The 19830-nt window shown below is 53.4% G+C and overlaps 3 protein-coding genes across 3 annotated transcripts; 1 reads left to right on the top strand and 2 right to left on the bottom strand.

Annotated features, from left to right (window-relative positions):
• Positions 1-7697: 7697 nt before the first annotated feature.
• Positions 7698-8201, top strand: Triagg1_426 (uncharacterized protein; the record flags this gene model as incomplete). The annotated part of the gene is made up of 1 exon (XM_062899264.1): positions 7698-8201. One exon carries the CDS (start codon positions 7698-7700, stop codon positions 8199-8201), a length of 504 nt encoding a protein of 167 aa, XP_062760776.1.
• A 543-nt stretch (positions 8202-8744) lies between these two features.
• On the bottom strand, positions 8745-10865 carry Triagg1_425 (uncharacterized protein; the record flags this gene model as incomplete). The annotated part of the gene is made up of 6 exons (XM_062899253.1): positions 8745-9144; positions 9237-9939; positions 10024-10095; positions 10186-10503; positions 10608-10633; positions 10774-10865. 6 exons carry the CDS (start codon positions 10863-10865, stop codon positions 8745-8747), a joined length of 1611 nt encoding a protein of 536 aa, XP_062760775.1.
• A 1342-nt stretch (positions 10866-12207) lies between these two features.
• On the bottom strand, positions 12208-18729 carry Triagg1_424 (uncharacterized protein; the record flags this gene model as incomplete). The annotated part of the gene is made up of 5 exons (XM_062899242.1): positions 12208-12324; positions 12382-13491; positions 13556-18148; positions 18215-18597; positions 18654-18729. 5 exons carry the CDS (start codon positions 18727-18729, stop codon positions 12208-12210), a joined length of 6279 nt encoding a protein of 2092 aa, XP_062760774.1.
• Positions 18730-19830: the final 1101 nt, after the last annotated feature.

Below are 19830 nucleotides of genomic sequence, written 5' to 3'. Positions count from 1 at the left end.
CCCCTTCTTGACGCACAGTCCGCCTCTTTTCAAATCCATAGTCTGGTGTCCCCCCTCTTAGAGTGCCAGCCAGCCAGTCCCCCTTCGCCTTCAACGGCCCCCTCGATGCCTGCCGCGTGCTAGCACTCGTACTAGTAAACATCCCGGCTGTACCTGGGCTCGAATCCCCCATCGCCAATGTCTCTCCCGAGCAGTTCGTCTCCTAGGACCCAACAAGGTGCCGGCGCTAGATGACGACAAGAGTAAGCAAGATCGAGATGGATTCGCCAATTGACAAAGGCCATCGCTTCTATGGTCAGGGACTGATCTGCCAGGGCTCCTTCAAGTGGCGTGCAACGAAACGTGACTTGCATCGGCACAAGAACGCCTTATCAAGCCAAAACTTGGCCAATGCTGAAGATAGACGCCAGTGCTTATGCTTTTACACCCCCAAGACATGCACAAGCAGTGTTTCGGACTGTCTATCTGCTTCAACAAGTTGCAAATGTGGCAAACTAGTAACAGGAAACACTCTATTCATACTCACATGCGGCGTCACATCCGGCTTGGCAGGACAGCAACAATCTTGGAAGCAGACCAGCGGTGGCAACCTACCCCACGGCTGATCTGTATAGGACTCTCCCATCAAGCTCAAATCATAAAGTCACTTTGTGCATTTGTGCTACTGTTGCCAGTCCTGGGTTGGTACGAGTGCATCCTGGCCCATGGCAGAGCCGTGAGCCAGCACGAGCCATGAATATCACCTTACAGGACGAAGGATTCCTGCATTTACAGGCACTCTTTTGCAGTATAAGCACAATGCTTGAAGCTATGACTCCTATTACAACCTAAACAACAGGGCCTCCATACCTCGCTTGCCAGCACCGCCAGGGGCGCCGTGGACCTCGCGCTGTACATAGTCATGTTGGCTTTGTTGGTCTCCATATCTGAGACCTTTTGGAACTGCAATGGCATCCTTTAACCGTGCTAGAGGGGGCTGACAGCTTAGACTCAAGAGCATAAACAACAGCCCATTATATCGGACTCAGCCTCCTCCATGTCATGGTTCCTTGCGGAGAGGTCCGTAGCGTCAATCAACTGGATGCGTTTCTAACCCTATTCCGGTCCCTTGTGTCGCTGTGCTGGCTCCGCTTTGCTACGGGGCATGCTAAGAATCTCGCTGCTCCATTGAACTATTCATGACGCTGATCAAGTTGTCGAATCATACTTGTTGTCCCTTTAGGTTGCATTCGTCTCAAAGTCTGTTTGCCCCCCTTTCATCCTCATTCTTGTCTTTAGACTTGAGGTTGGCCAATGCGTACAAAGTCTTACCTGGACGTCAGAATAAGAACTTTCGGCACTGTGTTTCATTCTCGATTATACATTGTGGGGTTTATCGAAACCCACGTTTTTTTTTCTTCTCTTCGGTCCCGAGAGCAGGGTAATAAGTACCCGCGGGCCTCCGACACGGACATGTCGATGAATTTCCAAAGCCGGGGTTTCAGGGCCTGACTCCAATCAAGATTTCTACCCATTCATGTCAATGGCCACGCGAAACGATGTTCCATTGGGAATTTGGGGGCCAGAGAGAGAGATGCAGGTTGCAGGTGGCCCAAAAGTCTTAGTGTCTTCGAGCAACAGGCGAGACATTTGCGACATTTTCCTAGCCAATCATGCCAATGACTGCAGCGTCATGACTAGATCCAAATCAAGAGAAGGCAGGCGATTCTCAACAAGTTGGCTCAGAGACTGCAGTACCTAACCAACCAGCCCGAGCTGCAGAAAGCGATTTCGACAACAGATCCACAGCTAATTTGGCTTGCAGCAAAGCGTACATTTCCATTAGGTCAGGCGGTACTTCGTACGTGGAATCTGCCATGAGAGGTTCGGGTCAAGGGGCGTGTGAGAAGGTGAAGCAAATGCAATTATCCACTTTGATCGACGACTAGGGGGCCGGGCGATGTCTCAACATACGCCCCCCCTGGACTTATTTTACCACGCCCTCGCGTGCTTTTGAGAACGTGCCACATGCAACATCATCTCGTGGACTCTCCAGGCCCTGGCCCAGTTGACACCCTGGCCGCGGAGCGAGGGGGGGATAGGCCGGCTGTCGCTGTCACACCATGACTGCTTGCTGCACGCCGCCGGAACGGGCATCTTGCCATACGAAACGTGGTTAGACACTGGTAAGAAGACAGACTGGAGCAAGGTAAGAGTTGACAGGCCAACTCCTGGCTGTTCGGGATTCGTTCGTAACTCCAGCCATACAGGCGCCGGCATTCTCTGTCACTTAATTTTTTCCAATCTCGGTCGGCGAGGCACAGGACCAGGACAAGGTTTACGAAAAGAGCGGAGAGGAGAAGATGGCCATTTGTAATAAGCATAGGGCACGCAGTCAAAGGGCATGGTCTGCGCAAATCACCAGGGCGGCGATATACGCAATTCTCCGTCGCAAAGTGGGTTAGCTGGCTGGCTGAACCCCTTTGCTGTTGGCGGAGTTGCTGTTGGCGGAGATTTTGTATTCTGCTGCTACGAGGAGGTACTAGGAGGAGTCTTCCCCGGAGTTTGGATCGTTGACTGACGAACATGCATACCCCTTCACAGAGGGCCCGACCTGGTAGCTATTCGTCAAGGCAAACTCCTTGCACAATTTTTTTTTTCAACGTTGGGATGAAGGGTTGCCTGTGTTTATCGCCTGCATGCTTCTGGTAGGGTGGCTATGGAGGTGAAGAGTTGACATGGGGGGCCAAATACTATCCGCGGCTAGGAGCATCACTACCCATGGCTCTACTGCGGCATACCTTCTCTGGAAGCTGGCCATCCGTTTTTCCTTTTTGGCATTTCCCCGAAAGACGGCCTATTCGTAATTGCTTTTCAGACTAACGAGGAGACAAGGAGGGAGAGAGACTTGGCCTGTCTGTTGGGCACTTGAGTCGGGGCAATTCTAACGCTTGAACGACTGTGCTATTTGTCAGGGCATAGAGCGCAGGATATGTCATCGGCGGCAGATTGGTCCGTCTCTGTCTGTCCCCTTACATAAACTCAGAGGACACGGAAGAGGAGGAAGTATACGCGGGCCGAAAGCCATTGAAGCCACCCGGACTTCGGAATGCGCCCCCCACCGAGCAACTGATAGCATCGCATGAGATGGACTGCGGGATCCGGAGGAGCGGGGGGACACGACAACCGGGTTTCTGGGGACAAACGCCTGGCGCCGTCTCTTTGCTCACAAAGCAAAAAGTGGCCGCCGTAGGACTCACTCCCATGGCTTCTTGGGGCAAAAGGGCCAATGGGAGCTTCGGGATGGGACAGATTCAACCAGCCCTAGGCCCTCCTTTCGGGCCGGGGACTAGATGGCTTAGGGGCAACACTGGTGCGTGTTAGCTGGGCTCGCGTGCCAGTATCATGACACAGATCACGACGAGGTGCCGCAGCCATCGCCGACTTCAGGCTTGATGAGTGGATGGGTAAACGCCAGCAGCCCCCCTCTTCGTGCTGTCTTGGGCGGGTATCGCATCTTTCCCGGCGTCTGGCAAAGGAGCTGCCGCTCCGATGCGATGCACTGCCATCAGGGAGGAAGAAGTGAAGAGGAAGCTAACCCCTAGACCCGGCGAGCAAGATTCTGCCTTGTTAATGTCAAGCTTGATGGCGCCAGATCTTTGCGAAGCAACGCCACTAGGCCGTGGCTTGATGGCGGGCAGCCGCCCAAGTTCTCTCACAGAGTTCTCCTTTGCCCTTGGTATCCCAATCCCGGCCCACTACTGCTTGTTGCAGTCACACATTACCGCATTGCTTCGCCTACTTGTGTTTGCCTAAGGACAAGATGGCGCTTACACGCGCCTCTCTCGATGATCATAGGCTAGCGGAAGACTGTTTCTGCCAGTCTGAATCGGACCTCACCTTGGATGTCAAATACGCTTAGGGGATAAACATGACAGCATATGACCACCAACTTGGTCCGTACCAACGTCATACCCTTATCGACCATGATCGAACAGATTCAAGTTTAGAAACTATGCTACATGGCGGCTCAGAAGGGGGCGAGAACGAAGGCACGTTGACTTGAGAGTATCTAAGTTTGAATTGTTTTCTTCTCATCATTGAAGCGCTATGATGCCATGCGGGGCTAAGTTCTAATCTCCATGCCGAAGACTTTCGGCCTCTCTAGCCATACGACTGGCGTTATTATAACCTTTTTTTTTCATCTCTTGTTCTATTACTGCTGCCACGTGGGGTTGCGGGCGCAGTGCTACAGCAAGTACTCCGTCTGATCGGAAAAGGTGTCGCTGCGTATCGTAGCCCTCCCGCGAGATTGGCATTCCCCCCCCCCCCCCCACAATCACAATAAAAGAGTTTGAATCCAACGAGGCGTGGGAATGGCAGAAAAGCCACATTGTTGACCGCAGCCTTGTCCGTGTGCCACGGGGAATTTGAAACAAGCAACTGTTAGAGGCTACCGCCATAGGGGACGGGCGTTTAATCCTTTGGGATTTATCAAGACGATATAAAATAACAACCTAAAACCGGTGCATTAACCGACTCAACAAATAGCAACGCCCAACAGCTTCAAGGCGCTGACCGGCACAGAACGAGGACCAGTCTGGAAACAAAACAAAAGAAGAAAAAAAAGGCACCGCTGCAGCTTACAAGTGGTACCTGTATACGAGTGTCGTGTGGGGAATGGTGAAGAAGAAAGTCTGAGACAGGGGAGACAGGGACTTCGGGGATTCAGCAGGCAGGGGGTGCGACTATCAGGCGTCAAATCCACGGGCGGAGTGAGGTGAAGAACGGACCAGTACGGCCTAGATGAATATCTAGATTGGTTTGGGCGCCACAGACGTCGGGGTGTTTAAGGCTATACTCGTATGCAACTATGCGGCAGCTCTCGGGTGGCACGAAGCTTCTACTACTTCGTTTTCGTGCACGTCCCAAAGAGGAAATGGCCGAGTTGAGAAGACTCATAACTTGGGAGCCTGGAGTTTAAAGCAAGAGGGGAGCAAAGTGATTACGAAACGACGACGTACTTTTACACGTATGTGCGTGCGAGGCTACGAGGGACCGGGTTTTGCTTTAGGGGGGGGGAGGGAAAGCGAAAGCGAAGACGAAAAGAAGAAAAGACAAAGAGAGCTGGAATTCACAAACGCTGTGACCCAGATTGCCATTTGTCGGCAAAGGGCCGATTGCAGGCCTGGTTTCGCTTCTTCTTTCTTTCGTTGCTTCTACAGCACAGCGCGACGCAACGCAACGCAACGCAACGCAACGCAAACGCAGTGCAGCTGGGCCGACCAGGGGTGTGTCTTTCGAAGGTGAGGCGGTTCGGACTCGGCTTTGTCTCACTTGTCGCAGCCTTGGGGAATAGAGGACCCCGACATTTCTGTATGAAGAAGGGCTGCCTTGGGAGTCACAAGAGCGGTCGATAGATAAGACAAAACCGTCCATTGAGCGGATACGTCGGCGGGGGGGAAGGTTTCCCATAGGTGTTCTTGTCTACATGACCGGAGCACGCTTGTTTGATCGTTTGTGTATCATTCGTCTTCTCATCCGCCATTGGTCGGGTGGGTTTTATTTGCTGCCCTTCTTTTTCTTCTTCTTCCCTTATTTTCAGTTTTCCATCCCACCCTCCCCCTTTTCTCTGGTTGCCGAAGCCCGATTGTAAGAAAGTAAGAATGTGTGCAACAATTGGCTGACACCGAAAGCTGAGAAAGATAATAATTACGTTTTACATACATTGGTGAGCTGAAAGGAGAAGAAGAGAAGAAGGCAGCAACTGGGGCGTTCCGGTTGCCACCGGATATAGCGTCCTCTCTCTCCTTGAAATTGAGCTCGATGCAACATAAGCATGCATTGATACATTGATTATAGTCAGAATGTTTACTTGTACGAGCAAGCAAATAAGGCGAGAGAGAGCGCCAAAGTTGGTGCCTGGTGATTTGTGACAGAGGGGTGGGGGAGAGAAGAGAGAGAGAGTTGCCTTAGGCCTCATCTGGCTGTGGCTGCGAGAGGCGAGGCGAGTCCAGATGAGGCGATGCCATTCGATGCGCGATGCCGATGCCGATGCGAGGTGGTGTGTCTTTGGATACCTTTTTAATTTACGGCTTCTGCCTTGAAGTTGCTGCCTTGAAAGTTGTCGCCTTGCTTGGATGGATGGATGGGTGGGTGGGTAAGAGTGGGCTGAATGAACATTGAGATGATTTGAATGAATGCGAAGGAATTGAATGAGAATTGCTGGCAAAGTGCTCAATTACTGCGTTTGCGTGGCGACGATGCATGAATAAGTCCAAATGCCCGCTTGGCTAAGCGGTATAGCGTGTCACTAGTATTTACGACTTGACATGACAAGGTGATCAGTTCGACTCTGATAGTGGGCAATTTCTTTTTCTTTTTTTGTATGTTTTGGAGTTTCTTGTTCTTTTTGTCCTCTCTTTTATTGATTCATCATTTCATCTTGTGTGTTATTGTTACCCGGTGTTGCTTGTTGTAACTGCTACTCTGTATGTGAATCCGTATTCAACAAGGGGACAATGACAACAACAACAACAACAACAACAACAAGCGTGTACTGCATGTACCGTAACTCGTAGATCGGCAAGGATGGCCGTTACAGTACGAGATTCAGATGAGACACTCGGGCTGTGCCTATCGGATGATGCTCGCTCGGTCATACATGGACGCCATATTTTTTTCAGCTGCTCTGCTCGTGATGATCACGGCCTAAGCAAACAAAGTGTCCTCATGACTCAACCTGCAGTTGGTCATTGCTGCGGCCTAGACTTGTCGTATTGCCCTCGCGTGTCCGTCCCGTCTACGTCATTCCGCCAGCCTTCTGCTGTAACTGTAAACTGTTTTACGTACTTTGTACTCTGTCCTCTATTTCTCAGCAGTTTCTCAGGTTTCCGATTTATCTATTATTATTATTATTATTATTATTTTGCTGGGGGGGGGGGATTTATGTAAGCCACCAGATATGAGTGATCATGAGTCTATACTGTAACATACATGTACGAGGGGGGATAAAAGGCGGGGAGGAGGGAAAAGAGGCTAAACAAGAGTCCCGCAAATTGCCCCTCAGGCTTGCTTGACTTTTTGAGGGGTGACAGATTTGGGTGCCGTGAATGTTCGATGATGAAGCTTCTTGACAGCTGTTTTGGAGCTAACAAGAACGACGAGCTTTAATAATAACAGAATGGAAAACGTGGCCAGATGGTGGTTGTTTAGACGAAAGCTGGCATCTTTTTTTTTTGTGTGTGTGTGTAGTGTTTTCTTATTTGGCTGTATAAATACATATTGTTTTGCTGCTGTTGTATTTTTGAAAGCAGTTTGCTTTTTGCTTGACGTCGTTGACAACACCGGTTAAACCCTTTTCGGCTGTTTTGCGGCTTTTGCTCTTGACATCTTTTTTTTCTTGCCTTTGCCCCCGAGAATAAAGCTACAGAGCGACACGAAGAAGGAGAAGAAAACAACTCGAGGCTTTCTTCCTTTTGGGCATTTTTGTTTTGTTGTTACGTTTTGTGGTTTGCTGGCGAACAAACGACGAAACGACGCACCCTTGCGCTTTTGCGCGTCGATCGAGAACCGAAAGACCGAGACCGTTTTGCTCGAGAGATACTACAGACAGACAGACATACAGGCGCGCGCAGTTTGCGTTTCCTTCGTCTCTCCCTCTCTCTCGGCATACATACATATATATATAATTTCCATACACAAATACACACGGCATCATGTCGTCCTTCTTCGTCGAGCTCTGGGAGGGCATCTTCACGCCCGGCCCCACGCCCACCATCCTCAAGGCCACAAACGTCACCTTTGCCGCGCTGCAGGCCGTCCTGCTGTCGCTGCTGTTGGCGACGCACAGCGTGCATTTTGTCGTGCTGTCGGCGCTGTGCGGCGGGCTGTGGTGGTCCATCAACTGGTTCGCGCGCGAGCTGCGGATCGCGCAGGCGGCCGAGGAGGACAAGAAGACGAAGCAGAAGCAGAAGCAGAAGCTGCCGGCGGTGGCGGGCGGCGGCGAGGTGTCCGGGTCGAGCGATACCGAGGTCGAGGGCAGGGTGACGCGGCGGAGCGCGAGGAATAAGAAGAGCGCTGCGGCTGCGGCTGCGGACGTCGAGCTTGTGGAGGAGAAGGGGGAGGTGAAGCAGCGGCAGCCGTTGACGGAGTCGGTGTCGAGCGTGAGTACGGAGGATGAGTGGGAGAGGGTGTCGGAGAATGAGAGGGAGAGGAAGTGATGGGAGGAGGCCACTTTGCAGTGGTATAACATCGCTGGGCTCTTCTGTTGAAGAAGACTTGTCTCCCTGTTTGCATCTCTTTGGACGTTGTGTCTCCCTCTGTGTACTAAAGGGGAGCTCCGTCGTGTGTACATATAACTCATCACTTGTTGTGGGATGAATGTGTGAATCTAACAAGCAACGTCAACTGACGGACTGCATTCTTCTGTGTGTGCCTCGTAGTTCTGCCACTGCCTTTGACAACCGAGGTTCCTTCAATACCATGAGAATTTGATCTCTATCTACGCTCTAAGCTCTAACTCTATGTACGATACAAACCAAGTATTTTATAATGAACAAAAGAGAAGAAATGAAAGAAAGAAAAGTCGGACTGAGAAAAACCATCATGTAACAAGAAATGAAAAGTTCGCATCACTCCTTTCTCCACGCTTCAAACAAAGGAACAAAAAGATGTCCTCTTTCTCATCATCGTCATCATCTCCCCCCGTCTTGAAAGAATCACAATAGGCAAACCATAAAGCCAGAACTAAAGACGGCGTCTTTTCACAACTTCCGTAGCTTCTGCGTCATCCGAGCCGCAACAAGGGTGCTCATGGCGCCAATAAACAGACAAACCGCAATGGCATTCGTACCTTCGCCAGCATCCTTACTGGCGGTGTCCTCGGCGGCTTCGTGCAGCTCGGGACTCTTGCCGGGCTCGAGGACGGCGAAGACGATGGTGGAGATGAAGGTACCGATGAACTGCGGGAGGGTGGTGTAGATGTTGAGGATGCCAAAGTAGATGCCGGACAGCTCGCCTGACGTGGAAGATGAAGAAGAAGAAGAAGAGGAGGAGGAGGAGCGGGATGAGGGGAGGACGGAGGAGGGATCGTGGGCGCCGCTGAGTTTGTTGACTTCGATGCCGAGGAAGGCTGTTGGAGCCCACATTGCGATGGCCCATGGTCTGGAGTTTTAACAAAAAAAAAAAGGAGAAGTTAGCAAATAGATTCTAGGAGATACCATCACTGAAGCGAAAGTGTAGATGAGTAAACTTACATTCCACACAGACACATGAGAAACGTGGCGGATATGAAGCTCCTCGCCAGGGGAGCCATAAACATGGCGGCCGAGAACATCAAGTGGCCGCAGATCCAGGCCGTCAACAAATCCGGCTTCATGCCGTTGAGCTTCTCGAGGAAGCCGGCCATTGCTCGCGGCGGCCGGTGCGTGTAGCTGTCATCAGCCGGAGAGCGCACAATCATGGGCAAGAAGAAGGCGCCGACGAAGCTAACCGTCGAGTAAATCATCAAGGCCGCGCTGCCAATGCGTCCAATGTCGCCCAGCGTGTCGGCCGACTTCTTGGCACCGGCGGGCATGTCGTAGCGAAAGTACGTCTCGCCGACCCAGGTGGTGCTGTAGAAGAGAAAGGGGAACCAGCCGATCCAGGACCAGAACTGGGCCCAGCAGATGGCCTGGACGCGCGGCGGCAGGGTCAGCAGCGTGGAGCGGATCTGGCGGAGGACGCCCAGGGGGTCGTCGAGGCGCTGCTTCTTGTCGTCGTCGTGGTCCTTGCTGGCGACGAGGACGCGCTCCGTGACGGCCCAGCAGGTGACGGAGGTGGTGCCGAGGATGGCGAGGGCGGCGATGACGGTGAGCTGCTTGAACTGCGAGTCGCCCAAGGAGGTGCCCAGCAGGCGGACGAGGTCGATGGACCCGGCGCCGTAGCCGATCATGTGGCCGATGGCGTTCATGCGGCTGCCTGTATTGACGGTATGATGATGATGTTTAGTAAGTGTTGAACAAGAGAGAGGTGAAAGAGAGAATCAATGGGTGATGTACTGACCCCAGGCAGCTCCGGCTTGCTGCTTCTCAATGGGAAGCGTATCGACAATGAGGCTCCTCGCACACGACATGACTAGAAAACGGAACCAACAATCATTAGCCCCCCCCCCCCCCTCAAACGAACCTCTTCACAAAAGGGAGATTCTCGTCTTTCAAAACATACTCATGTTGATGGCAAAGTCGACCGCGTAAATCGCCGCCACCGCCAGCACGACCGTCACCCTCCTCGCCGCGTCGCTGCCAGCCTCGCCCCCCAGAAACCCTACAATCTCCCTCGTGAAGCCCAGCACCAACAAACACGCCGACACAACCACCGCCCCGACCATCATCAGCGGCCGCCGCCTTCCCCAGCGCGACGTGCTTTCGTCCGCCACGACGCCGACGATGGGCTGCACGATGAGGCCGGACAGCGGGCCTGCGATCCAGACGAGCGACGTGTTGCTCTTGGTGAGGCCCAGGTTGAGGAGGTAGGGCGTGCAGTCTGCGAAAGAGAGCTCATGTTAGCTTTAAAACCCATGACTTTTTTTTTTTTCACAATGAATGAGATTGATTGATTCTCGTCGAGTGAGAAATTCAACAACTTACAAGTCATTTCAATCCCCCACGTAAAGCTATACCGCAAGCCCCCCCAAAAACGCGTCAGCAAAAGACTCTCTCACCCTCACCTTCACCCTCACCCTCATCCTCACCACAAAGAAAAAAAACAACACATAAGAGAGAAAAAAGAAAAAAAAGAGTAAGAAAAACTCACGTAATCCCAATCGTGCAAAACGTCAACAACACCATCTGCACCGTCTCCGAACCGCCCCGAATCGACGCCCTTCCAACCAGCGAAGACGCCATCGTGGCCGCTTTAGTTGTTTGGGTATCTAATCTTAACAGCCCCCTAATAAAAAAGCGAAAAAGAAAGATGGGATAACGTTCCAAGTGTGTGTTTGTGTGTGTCGCGTGCGCCCGCTAAAGCAGTCGAATAATCCTCTTAACAATCGGCCTCGTTAACTGCATTGCTAGTTACCATCGTTTCTCATATTTTCTTCAAAATTACTGTTGTCTCTTTTTTTTCTTCTTTGTCGTGAAGATAAGATTGCCTGGTAAAAACCCCCCCCCCAAGGTAAAGGGGGCTCATGTCGCGTCCTTTGTTCTCTTTCCCCCCAGCACAGGCTATTAATAGCCCCCTGTGAGACCCAGAGTTCTCTCGTTCGTTGTCCGTTCTAGACTCGAAACAGCCATGGGGGGGCCTCGTATCGCAGCAACACTGCAGGATAACCTCGTAACAGAGACCCATTCTGGAGGCTGTTTCATACCTAGATATTACTGTACTTACTGGTTGGTGTTGGTGTCTTTCTTGTCTTGTCTTGTCTTGTCTTGGCCCTGTCTTGGCCCAACAACTGTTTTACGAGCATTTCTCACCGAGCATCGAGGTTACAGCATGTCATGTCTTGTTGTACAGTCGATTACTACCCATCAAAGAGCGCTTCAGCAAGCTCCAGCCATTTCGTACAGAAATAAATCGTGTCATGACATGGTATCTTTCGGCTCAGATCTGTCTACTTTCGTGCTGCGACATGGTAGGACATGTAAGTCCCTACATCCCGCCCTCTCTCTTCCATTAAGCCGCTTGCTTTCACACGCCTTACACCGGGCCTTGATGCCCAACGCCTTTGAAACCCGACAAGACAAATCGAGTGCCAAAAGAAGAAACGAAACAACAAAAGCTCTCGTCATCTCAAGGTTGCCACAATCAGAATCCCCTTCTTCCAACCCAGGTGCCAATTGGCTCTGGCTTCACCATTGAGAAAGAAAAAGAAGAAATTCGACATTTTAGCAACAAAGACGACAACAGAGGAAAGCAGTAACAGGCTGAAGAGAGATCCACTGCGCAGCTGCTATGCTTCTTCAAATGCAAAGTAGAACCGTGCAATGAAGAGAGAAGGAGAGAAAAAGAAGGCTTCATGAGACAAACGGAAGAAAAAAAGGACAGAAAAAGAAAAAAAAAAGAAAACGCCTGGTTGCTTGCCTATCCCTCCTCAATGCCTTGGTTATTGTGTACACGTGCATCTTATCTTGTTCGATGCTGATCCCGGTTTCCATAATAGTAGTAAAAAAGCAAATCCGTCGCTTCGTCTTTTGTTTGTTTTGTCTGCCTCGCGCCAACGCCATGGTCAAAATTTCAATTATGCGCTCTCTATGAGTCGGCCAGCTTGGCAAAATGCTTGGACCAGATCCAGCCCACCTGGTCCGTCGGGTCGTCTTGGTTCTTTGCAAGCCAGAGCTCGCCCTTTTCGGCAATCACGTCAAAAATCTGTCAATCCGCAATGTTAGCATATGCTGTGCGCGCTTGGGCGATTTAGAAACATACCTCGCCCGCCTGATATGTCAGGTAAGGATACCCGGCCTCGTGTTTTGTTGTGGAAATGTTAAACTCAAAGAGCGATGCGGCCAACCACAAGATATTGTATCCGTCAGAAACATGCGCTCGCTCTCGCGACGATGCCCTAGACGACCGCTGGCTCTCTTCGGGGCCGTCTGGGAGAGGCAGCGCGGAGTGAAACAGATTGGAGAATCTGCGGCTGTCATGCTGATGATAGCTGGAATAATAGGTGTTACCCGAGTCCCGTCGGGTGTGGGGTGCCGACTCTGTGCTCTGTCGCGGCATCGCCACGGCCGACGAATCGAAGCTCTTGCCCGTACTTGGCCTCGTACCGCCAAGCGATCGAGAGGTTGCTGGCGCTTCGGCCGATCTCGGTGATGCCATTCCTGCCTGGCTGCTTGACAGGCCGGCGTAAAAGTCTCTGTAATAGTACTGGTGAGGACTGGGCGCCGACGCCCCCAAGCTGCTGGAAGGCCCAGCGGCAATGGGAGATAGAGTAAACGAGCCGCTGTGTCGTTTGCCGAAATCGGGCGCGGGCAGAGACGGCACTGCTTCGCCATTCAAGGGCTGGCCCCATGCTCTGTTCTCTGCTTCTGACGTTCGCCCCCTCGTTCTGGGGAGGTTGTCGTCTCCGTTCGTCGTCGAGATTGATGTTCGCCCATGGTAGGCCGGGTTGATGATGCCAATGTTGGCCATCATCTCGTTTGCGTAGGGAAACTCTCGCTCGAAAGTTGCCACGATTTCCTCAATTTCCGGCATTTCAGGCGCGTCCGCCAGAACAGCTCTCATCTTTTCCCTCCATATGAGGTACCAATTGGCTTGGATGTTGATGAGGTTGCCCAGGCAAATGTTTCCCACCTTTTCCGTCAACGCCGACAGCTTCGGAAGCTCCTTGATCAGCGTGTCGTTGAGAGCCTCGTATTGTTCAACCAGTTCCTTAAGTTTGGGTTCCACGCTTTTGCCCGCCTTCTTCAGCTGCTCGGCACGCTCCCATACAACTCGGCGCTTTTGCCTCTTCTTCATAGCCAGCGAGGGATTCCCGTAAGACTTGATGACATGTTCAAACGGCTCGATGACATGCTTTCGTATTTGTGCCAACTAGAATGGAAATCAGTACCAATCATCCTGTCAAGTTATTGTACGGACAGAGAAGAGGACTTACGTGCTGCTCCAGCGCTACCTTCTCAATGTCGCGGATCGAAATGTTAAACTGCACCCACTTGCTCTCCAGCTCGGGGAAGCTGCCTGGCTGGAGTCGCATGACCAACTCAATCGCCGACAGATATTGCAGAAACTCGTGCACGTACGACGACACTTGCCTAGTGTAGAACTCGACATCGCGTAATACGACCTGTAATCGCAGATAATCATCACTGAACCTTTCCTCCAGCTTGACATACTCAGGATCCTCGGGCGGCCGAGTACCGCCTTGTAGCTTGTCCACCTTCTTGCCAAAGGCTCGAGCAAGTCCCGCCTTCACGTCGGACTCCTTACGTTTTCTACCGACGATTTGTCCGACCAGCTCAAAGTTCTTCTTTGTCTTGTTGATCTCGATAATGGCCTCTTCAAGCGCCTCTTTGGCCACCACAAGCGGCTCTCGGTCGGGATGATCCTGGGGAGTGTGTTGCAGGAGCGTCATGATCAGATTCGGGTACTTTGTGATTCGCTGCATCGGTTTGATGAGGAGAGAATCCAAGTCCCACGCAGCGGTCAGGTCCTTGGCTACCTCGTTGCACTCGTTCAGCCATATCTGAACCGTCGGATCCTGTTGGATCTGGATGAGCTTTTTGGCCGCCTGGTCGCTGTTCCTCAGGAACCCCTCGTGAGCAAGCTTCATCTTCTCCATGCTGGCTTGGAACGCCGGACCAAGCGACGTCTCGCGGTCCTTGGCGTCACTAAGGTCGACAATTGATGTCTGGCTTTGTTCCGAGTAAAGCGAATCCTCTCTGGCGACAAGAGAGCGGCCGCTTTTCGGCACATAGATACTGGCCACCGCCTCCTTGAGGAGGACGAGGAACGAGGTGTGGAACTCGACAATCTCGTCGCTGTTCCGGAAAATGAGCTTGCTTATCTTCGCATCCAGCTTGGGGCAAGCCTCCGCGGTGCCTTTATAAATCTCTTCTACAATGTTCATGTCTCTTACGAAGATGGCCTCAGTGTCGACAAGCTCCTTGATGACGTTTCGCCTTTGAATCAGGCGATGTCGCTCTTCGCTGCTTAGGTCCTCAGCTTCCTGAATGAACGATTTGGCATCGCTGTCTTGGGGGGCTTGGCCCTCAAAGTACTGGTCCATAGTCTCCATCGAGGTCATGTCCATCATTGACAGAGGAGTTTCCGAGTGATGAGAGATGTACTCCCCGCTTCCCCGCTCAGAGTTGACCAAGGTGCTGCCATACTGAGACTGTTCATAAAATACACTTGACGTTTGCGATTCGATGGCTGAGTTTCGCCCAGACCGCGGAAGGACCGGCTGTTCGTGTTTCGGCGACGATAGATAGGAAAAGTCAGAAGCCGCCTCTGCAGATAAGTAAGGGATCGAGAAGCCTTCGCCCGTGTCTAGTTCCGGGAGCTGCTGGCCAAGTTGGATCGACGACCGTGTCGAGTCGACAGAAGGACGAACACCGGCGCTGTGATAAGAGAAGCTTCTAATGGAGGAATCGTCTCTTCCAGACGAACCACCAGACAGCTTCCATGAAGATGCTCGCATAACAGGCGACTCTGAGGCCTCGGAGTGTCCCATACTCTCCACAGAGACGTTTGTCCATGCGGTTTGGTGGCTTGACCTGTCGGCCCGGGATATCGAGGGCGGCGCCAAAAGTTTGTTTGGTGGACCCGCATCAAGCTGCTCGTCATGCGAAGGATATAGAAGGTCATCAAAGGTTTCAATGTCCGATGATGCACATGTGGAAGCCCTGTTCGACGAATGGGCGGCGCCGAAGCGGTACGGGGACCGCTCATCCTCCATCCCATCTCGGTCGTCTGTCTCTTCGGTACAGGCATCTGTGGCGGCATCATCGACATCAGCGCGCATGCGGCGAGCCATTGCCGGAACGCTCTCTAGGTCTGAGTGGCAGTCTGATTCATCTTGAATGTCCAGTCGGGGAAAAGACGCCGCCCGCGCAGTCTTCTCGGCAGCAGGGGGCTCGTGCGAAGGCTGCGGCAGTATCGTCACAATGGTTTGGTAATCTTGGTGCACATGGGTCTCAAAGGAGTTGTCCTGATGATCATCGTCGTAATAAGCGTCAGGGGTAAACTGCTGGTCGGTATGGCTATCTTGGCTAATGTGATGAGTCGCTGAGCGCGGCCGCGGCGGCGATGATGGAAAGTCGTCGTCCTCAAAGGGGCTTCGGTACTGAGAGCGTTCCCGTTTCGGCACTATGATTTGGGGGCTGAGCGGCCGATCGGACATAGTCAGTTCGGAAAGCTCTTCCTGGGGCTCAATATCGAACTCGGTAACAGCAGAGGTTGCTGAAATGGTTGACAGAGGCCGTTGCTTTCTTGCTACGTTAGCGGACGGTGAAGGTTCAGGGAAGCTCCCGGGGATACCCAGCGTCGGCGAATCATCATCCTTGCCAGGAGCTGGGTGCGAGGCTGCATCTGTCGGGATTTCTAGAAGGCTTGCGCGGTTGTTCTCCACAACAGCACGAGGGTCATGATCAGCTGGGAGCTCCACGGCCGGCTCCCTCGCCGAGGAGCTTTCGGCCGGCCCTGTCTCCGCCGCCTCTACCTCTGGATTTACGTGGTCTTGTGCTGGCTCGTTACTTGAGGCCTCTTCCTCCCCGGCGGTCACCGTGGTAGGCGAAGCCGTAGTTGTAGTTGTAGTTGTATCTGTATCTGGAGCGGTCGTTGTAGTTGGGGCGGTTTCTGCTTTGGCCTTGGCCTCCTCCATCTGCTTCCGCCTCCTCTCCACCGCCCTTTGGCGCACCTCGTAGGCCTGGCTTTCTCGAATGGTCTTGGTGTACGCCAGCCGAATGTGCTCTCGACGCTGTTCAAAGTCTATAGGTCCAACGGCTATTATCTTACGCTTCGCCGGGTCGTACGTCTTTGACGAAGAAGGGTTATCCCTCGCATTTGGACGTGCAGGGGCCTTCGTTTTGGCCGCCTCTTTCATTCGGGAGCTTGCTGTTGTCGCTACGGAGACTGGCTGTCGTGGACGAGAACTCCTCAAGGGCGGGGAAAGTTTGGGCGGCGCAGTGGACACGTACGCCTGGAGCCGGTTGTTGCTATTACTTGGTGTAGCCAGGCCCTGGGGAGGCTGTTTTCGACCCGTCTGCGTGGGTGTTTTCGCTCGAGTCGTAGAGGGGTTCGGCCTGGCTTGTCTGCTACTACTACGACCATTGACCGGTGGTCTCCTAAAGGTAGAGGGTGAATTCGATCGCGAGGAAGCGGGACTGGAAGGGCTTGGGCTCGCCAGTCTCCTGCTGATGGAAACGGGCAGCTTGGAGCTTGCGCCTGCTGACGCGTGTGTGGCGGAGTGGGCGGTGGCCTCTGCTGCTGCAACAGCCGTTGCCGTAACCGTGGCCGCAGCGAGTGCCGCCGTTGTTGTTGTCGCTGTTGACGTGACTGCGGGCGGAGGCGATTTGTGAATCAAGGGCAGGAGATGTTTCGACGCCGAGTGATCGCTGCGAGATCGCGTGTGGGTTTTGGGTGCGCTCCCTCGGGACATGTGGAGGTCCCTGTACCAGCTGGATGGGGATGCAGGCTCGGCTTCGAGGTCGGAGAAGCTGCGTTGACGACCCACGAGGCCGTGCACGTTGGATTCGGACGTTCTTCGAGGGGGAAGGGTGTCGATGCCAAAGCCGGCGGCCACGACGTCGTGCTGGCCCGGGGGGATTTCTCCGAAGAGTAGGCCCGGAAACTGAGGGTTAGACTTTGGAGATGGCGGCGACGGTTGGGAGGCTGAATGTGGGGAATTGCGTGGTCGAGGTGTTATAGAGCTGGAGGCGATTGAGTTCCCGTTAGTGGATGTCTCGGGTGGATGGTTCCCAATGCGGTTTGCAAACGACCGAGAGCTACCCGACATTTGCTCGCGCTCCGCATGCCTCGCCTTTTGCAAACGACTCGAGGTCGAGGTCGAGGTCGACGACGAAGACTGCTTGGACGAGTTGGAAGCGGGGATGCCAGAGCGAGAGTTTGCGTGCGTGGACGAAGAGCCTGACGGGCTGGGCTTCGGCTTCGGTTTGGTCTTAACAGTATCTTGCCTGACCCGAGCGACTGGAGCAACCTGGCGCGGAGGAGGTCTGGGGATGGAGTTTGGCCCGCCGGTCTGGTCGAAGCGCTTCTTCAGATCCTTCACGCTGGGGGCGTTGGCCGAAGGGGATCTCGACGTCGCGGCTGACTTGCGGTCGAGGGGGTTCGAGGCGGAGCGCATGGCAGTACCGGTACCCTGACGGCCAGCGCTGCGATTTGCAGGCGGCTGCAGGTGTCTTGCAGCAGCCCCATCGGTGTCGGGAGGCGGGACTGGCGAGGCCATTGGGAAGGACTGCGGCTCGCCGGGTGCTGTCTGGTAGCTCTTGTAAAAGTCGTCAGGATCTAAGGTGGCAGCAGCATGATGGGCGAGGACCTGGGCATTGGTGGACGAGGCGGGCAGGACGATGTCGTTGGCAGGGTTAGAGTAGAAGGCAGCTGGGTTGGAGCTCGAGTGGCCAAGATGGGGGAGATGGCGAGCCGGCGGATGAGCATCATGGGCGACAAGCACGCTATCCAAGTCCAAGTCTAGGTCCGGGTCCGGGTCCATGTTCAAAGCCAGTCGAAGCTGATGTGATGGACAGCGACTGGTCAACAGCGACTGATCGGCAACGACAACGACTGGTCAGCGCACGTCGAGGCGAGGGGGGAAGGCCCGGGCATCGAAGCTGCTGGTGTCTCGCTCCTTGGTGTCTCTCCCTCTCCCGTGGTCTCCCGTGTGGTCTCCTTGTGGCGGCAACTTCGTTTGCTTTCCCCTGGAAGACGGGCTTTGGCTTTTTCGAAGCTGCTTGGCCCTGGCTGTTCTGTGAGACGTGGGAGAGAGGGGATGGGGGGTGGTGATTGGAAGGCGACGGGGAGATGGAATCGAAGGTGCTGCAGCCTGCAGCCCGGATACGACGCCCAGGGAGGTGGGTGATCCAACCATTGAGGCCTGCTCATCAACGGCCTGCTGGCAGCCCTGCCCTGGGTCCCCTGTAGCGGTCCTCTCAGGGCCTTTCAGCCCACCGGGGCATGTCACTGCGCTGCGGGCTTCAGGTGCTGCTAACGGGGGAGCTAGCGGTGCGTGTACATACCGACTGCTCCGTGATGCCCAGCGACTTGGCCGACTAACGTGTTAGAGGTGGACGGGGGTGGCTTAGTCTCCGCCATTAGAAGTCCGGAGTGTTTTTTTCCTCTTGCATCTTGCTGTGCTTCTTCTATTATCTTAGTAGTAGTACCAAGGACTCTAGTCAAGAGAGCGGCCATGTTTCACCTTTATGGATTGTTTCTTCTTTTCTTTTTTTTCTTTCCGCTTTTATGATGCCACTTACTCGCTTTAGGGAAAGGAAGAAAAAAGCAAAGAAGAGAGAGAGAGACGAGAAGAGAAAGAGACACACACAGTACAAGAGAATGGATGGAAAAACTTTTCCATGTTTTCTTATCGTGCTGTCTCCCGGCTCCTTTTCCCGGGTCGCCGGTGGGAGATAATTGGTACGAGTACTCGCAGTGAGATTATGGATGGATGTGACTACATCTGCACGGCTTGTTCCGCATCTCCCTGGCGACAGTCTTGCACCTTGTCTGAGAATCCAGGGGGTCAAGTTGCATATCGGGCGGCTGATGGAGGGCTGGTAACCAACGGCCAGACTCCGTACGAGTACCTCCTAATGCAGGCATCATCACTCCCCGAGTCCTATTGATCCATTGATCTCTCATTACGATGACCCTTGGCGGCACACGCATGTGCATGTGCATGTGCAAGCCAGTGCTATACAGGTATGGACTCGAACTCGTACGAGCAGGATTGCACAGGTGCCGCCACCTCGGCGAGGGAAATTGGCAAACCGTCTCCCATCCGAGCAGAATTGCGCCGAATGCAACTCGGCTGATGTGATGCCCAGCCAGCGCCCATCGGTATTGGCAGCTCCCACGATCTGCTGCGCGTCCTGAGACCCGTTGGCTCCCACTGAAATTTTACATGCATATGAGCACATGCTTGACTTTTGGACTAGTGGCCCTTTTCTCCATCGTCTTGGTACTTACTTGGCCTTGCCGGACAAGCTTCAATAGATCCAGGCACCTTGGATTGGATTGTACCCGTATGTAACAGGCACTGGGCTTCAATGTTGCATTGGATCCAGTCCACGTCGGCATCGATCGCTGCCACCACAACAGCTCAACTGTAAGCATTCCCCGTGTGGTGGCCTGGATGCATCGTAGTTTGTTTGTTTGCCATCTGCCAGAGCAACATCAAATGCCTGTCGGCTGCCG

Source organism: Trichoderma aggressivum (genome assembly GCF_033847375.1).
Source record: "Trichoderma aggressivum f. europaeum strain CBS 100526 chromosome Unknown scaffold_001, whole genome shotgun sequence".
Lineage (NCBI taxonomy): Eukaryota > Fungi > Ascomycota > Sordariomycetes > Hypocreales > Hypocreaceae > Trichoderma > Trichoderma aggressivum.
This window is presented reverse-complemented; position numbering and strand designations above follow the sequence as displayed.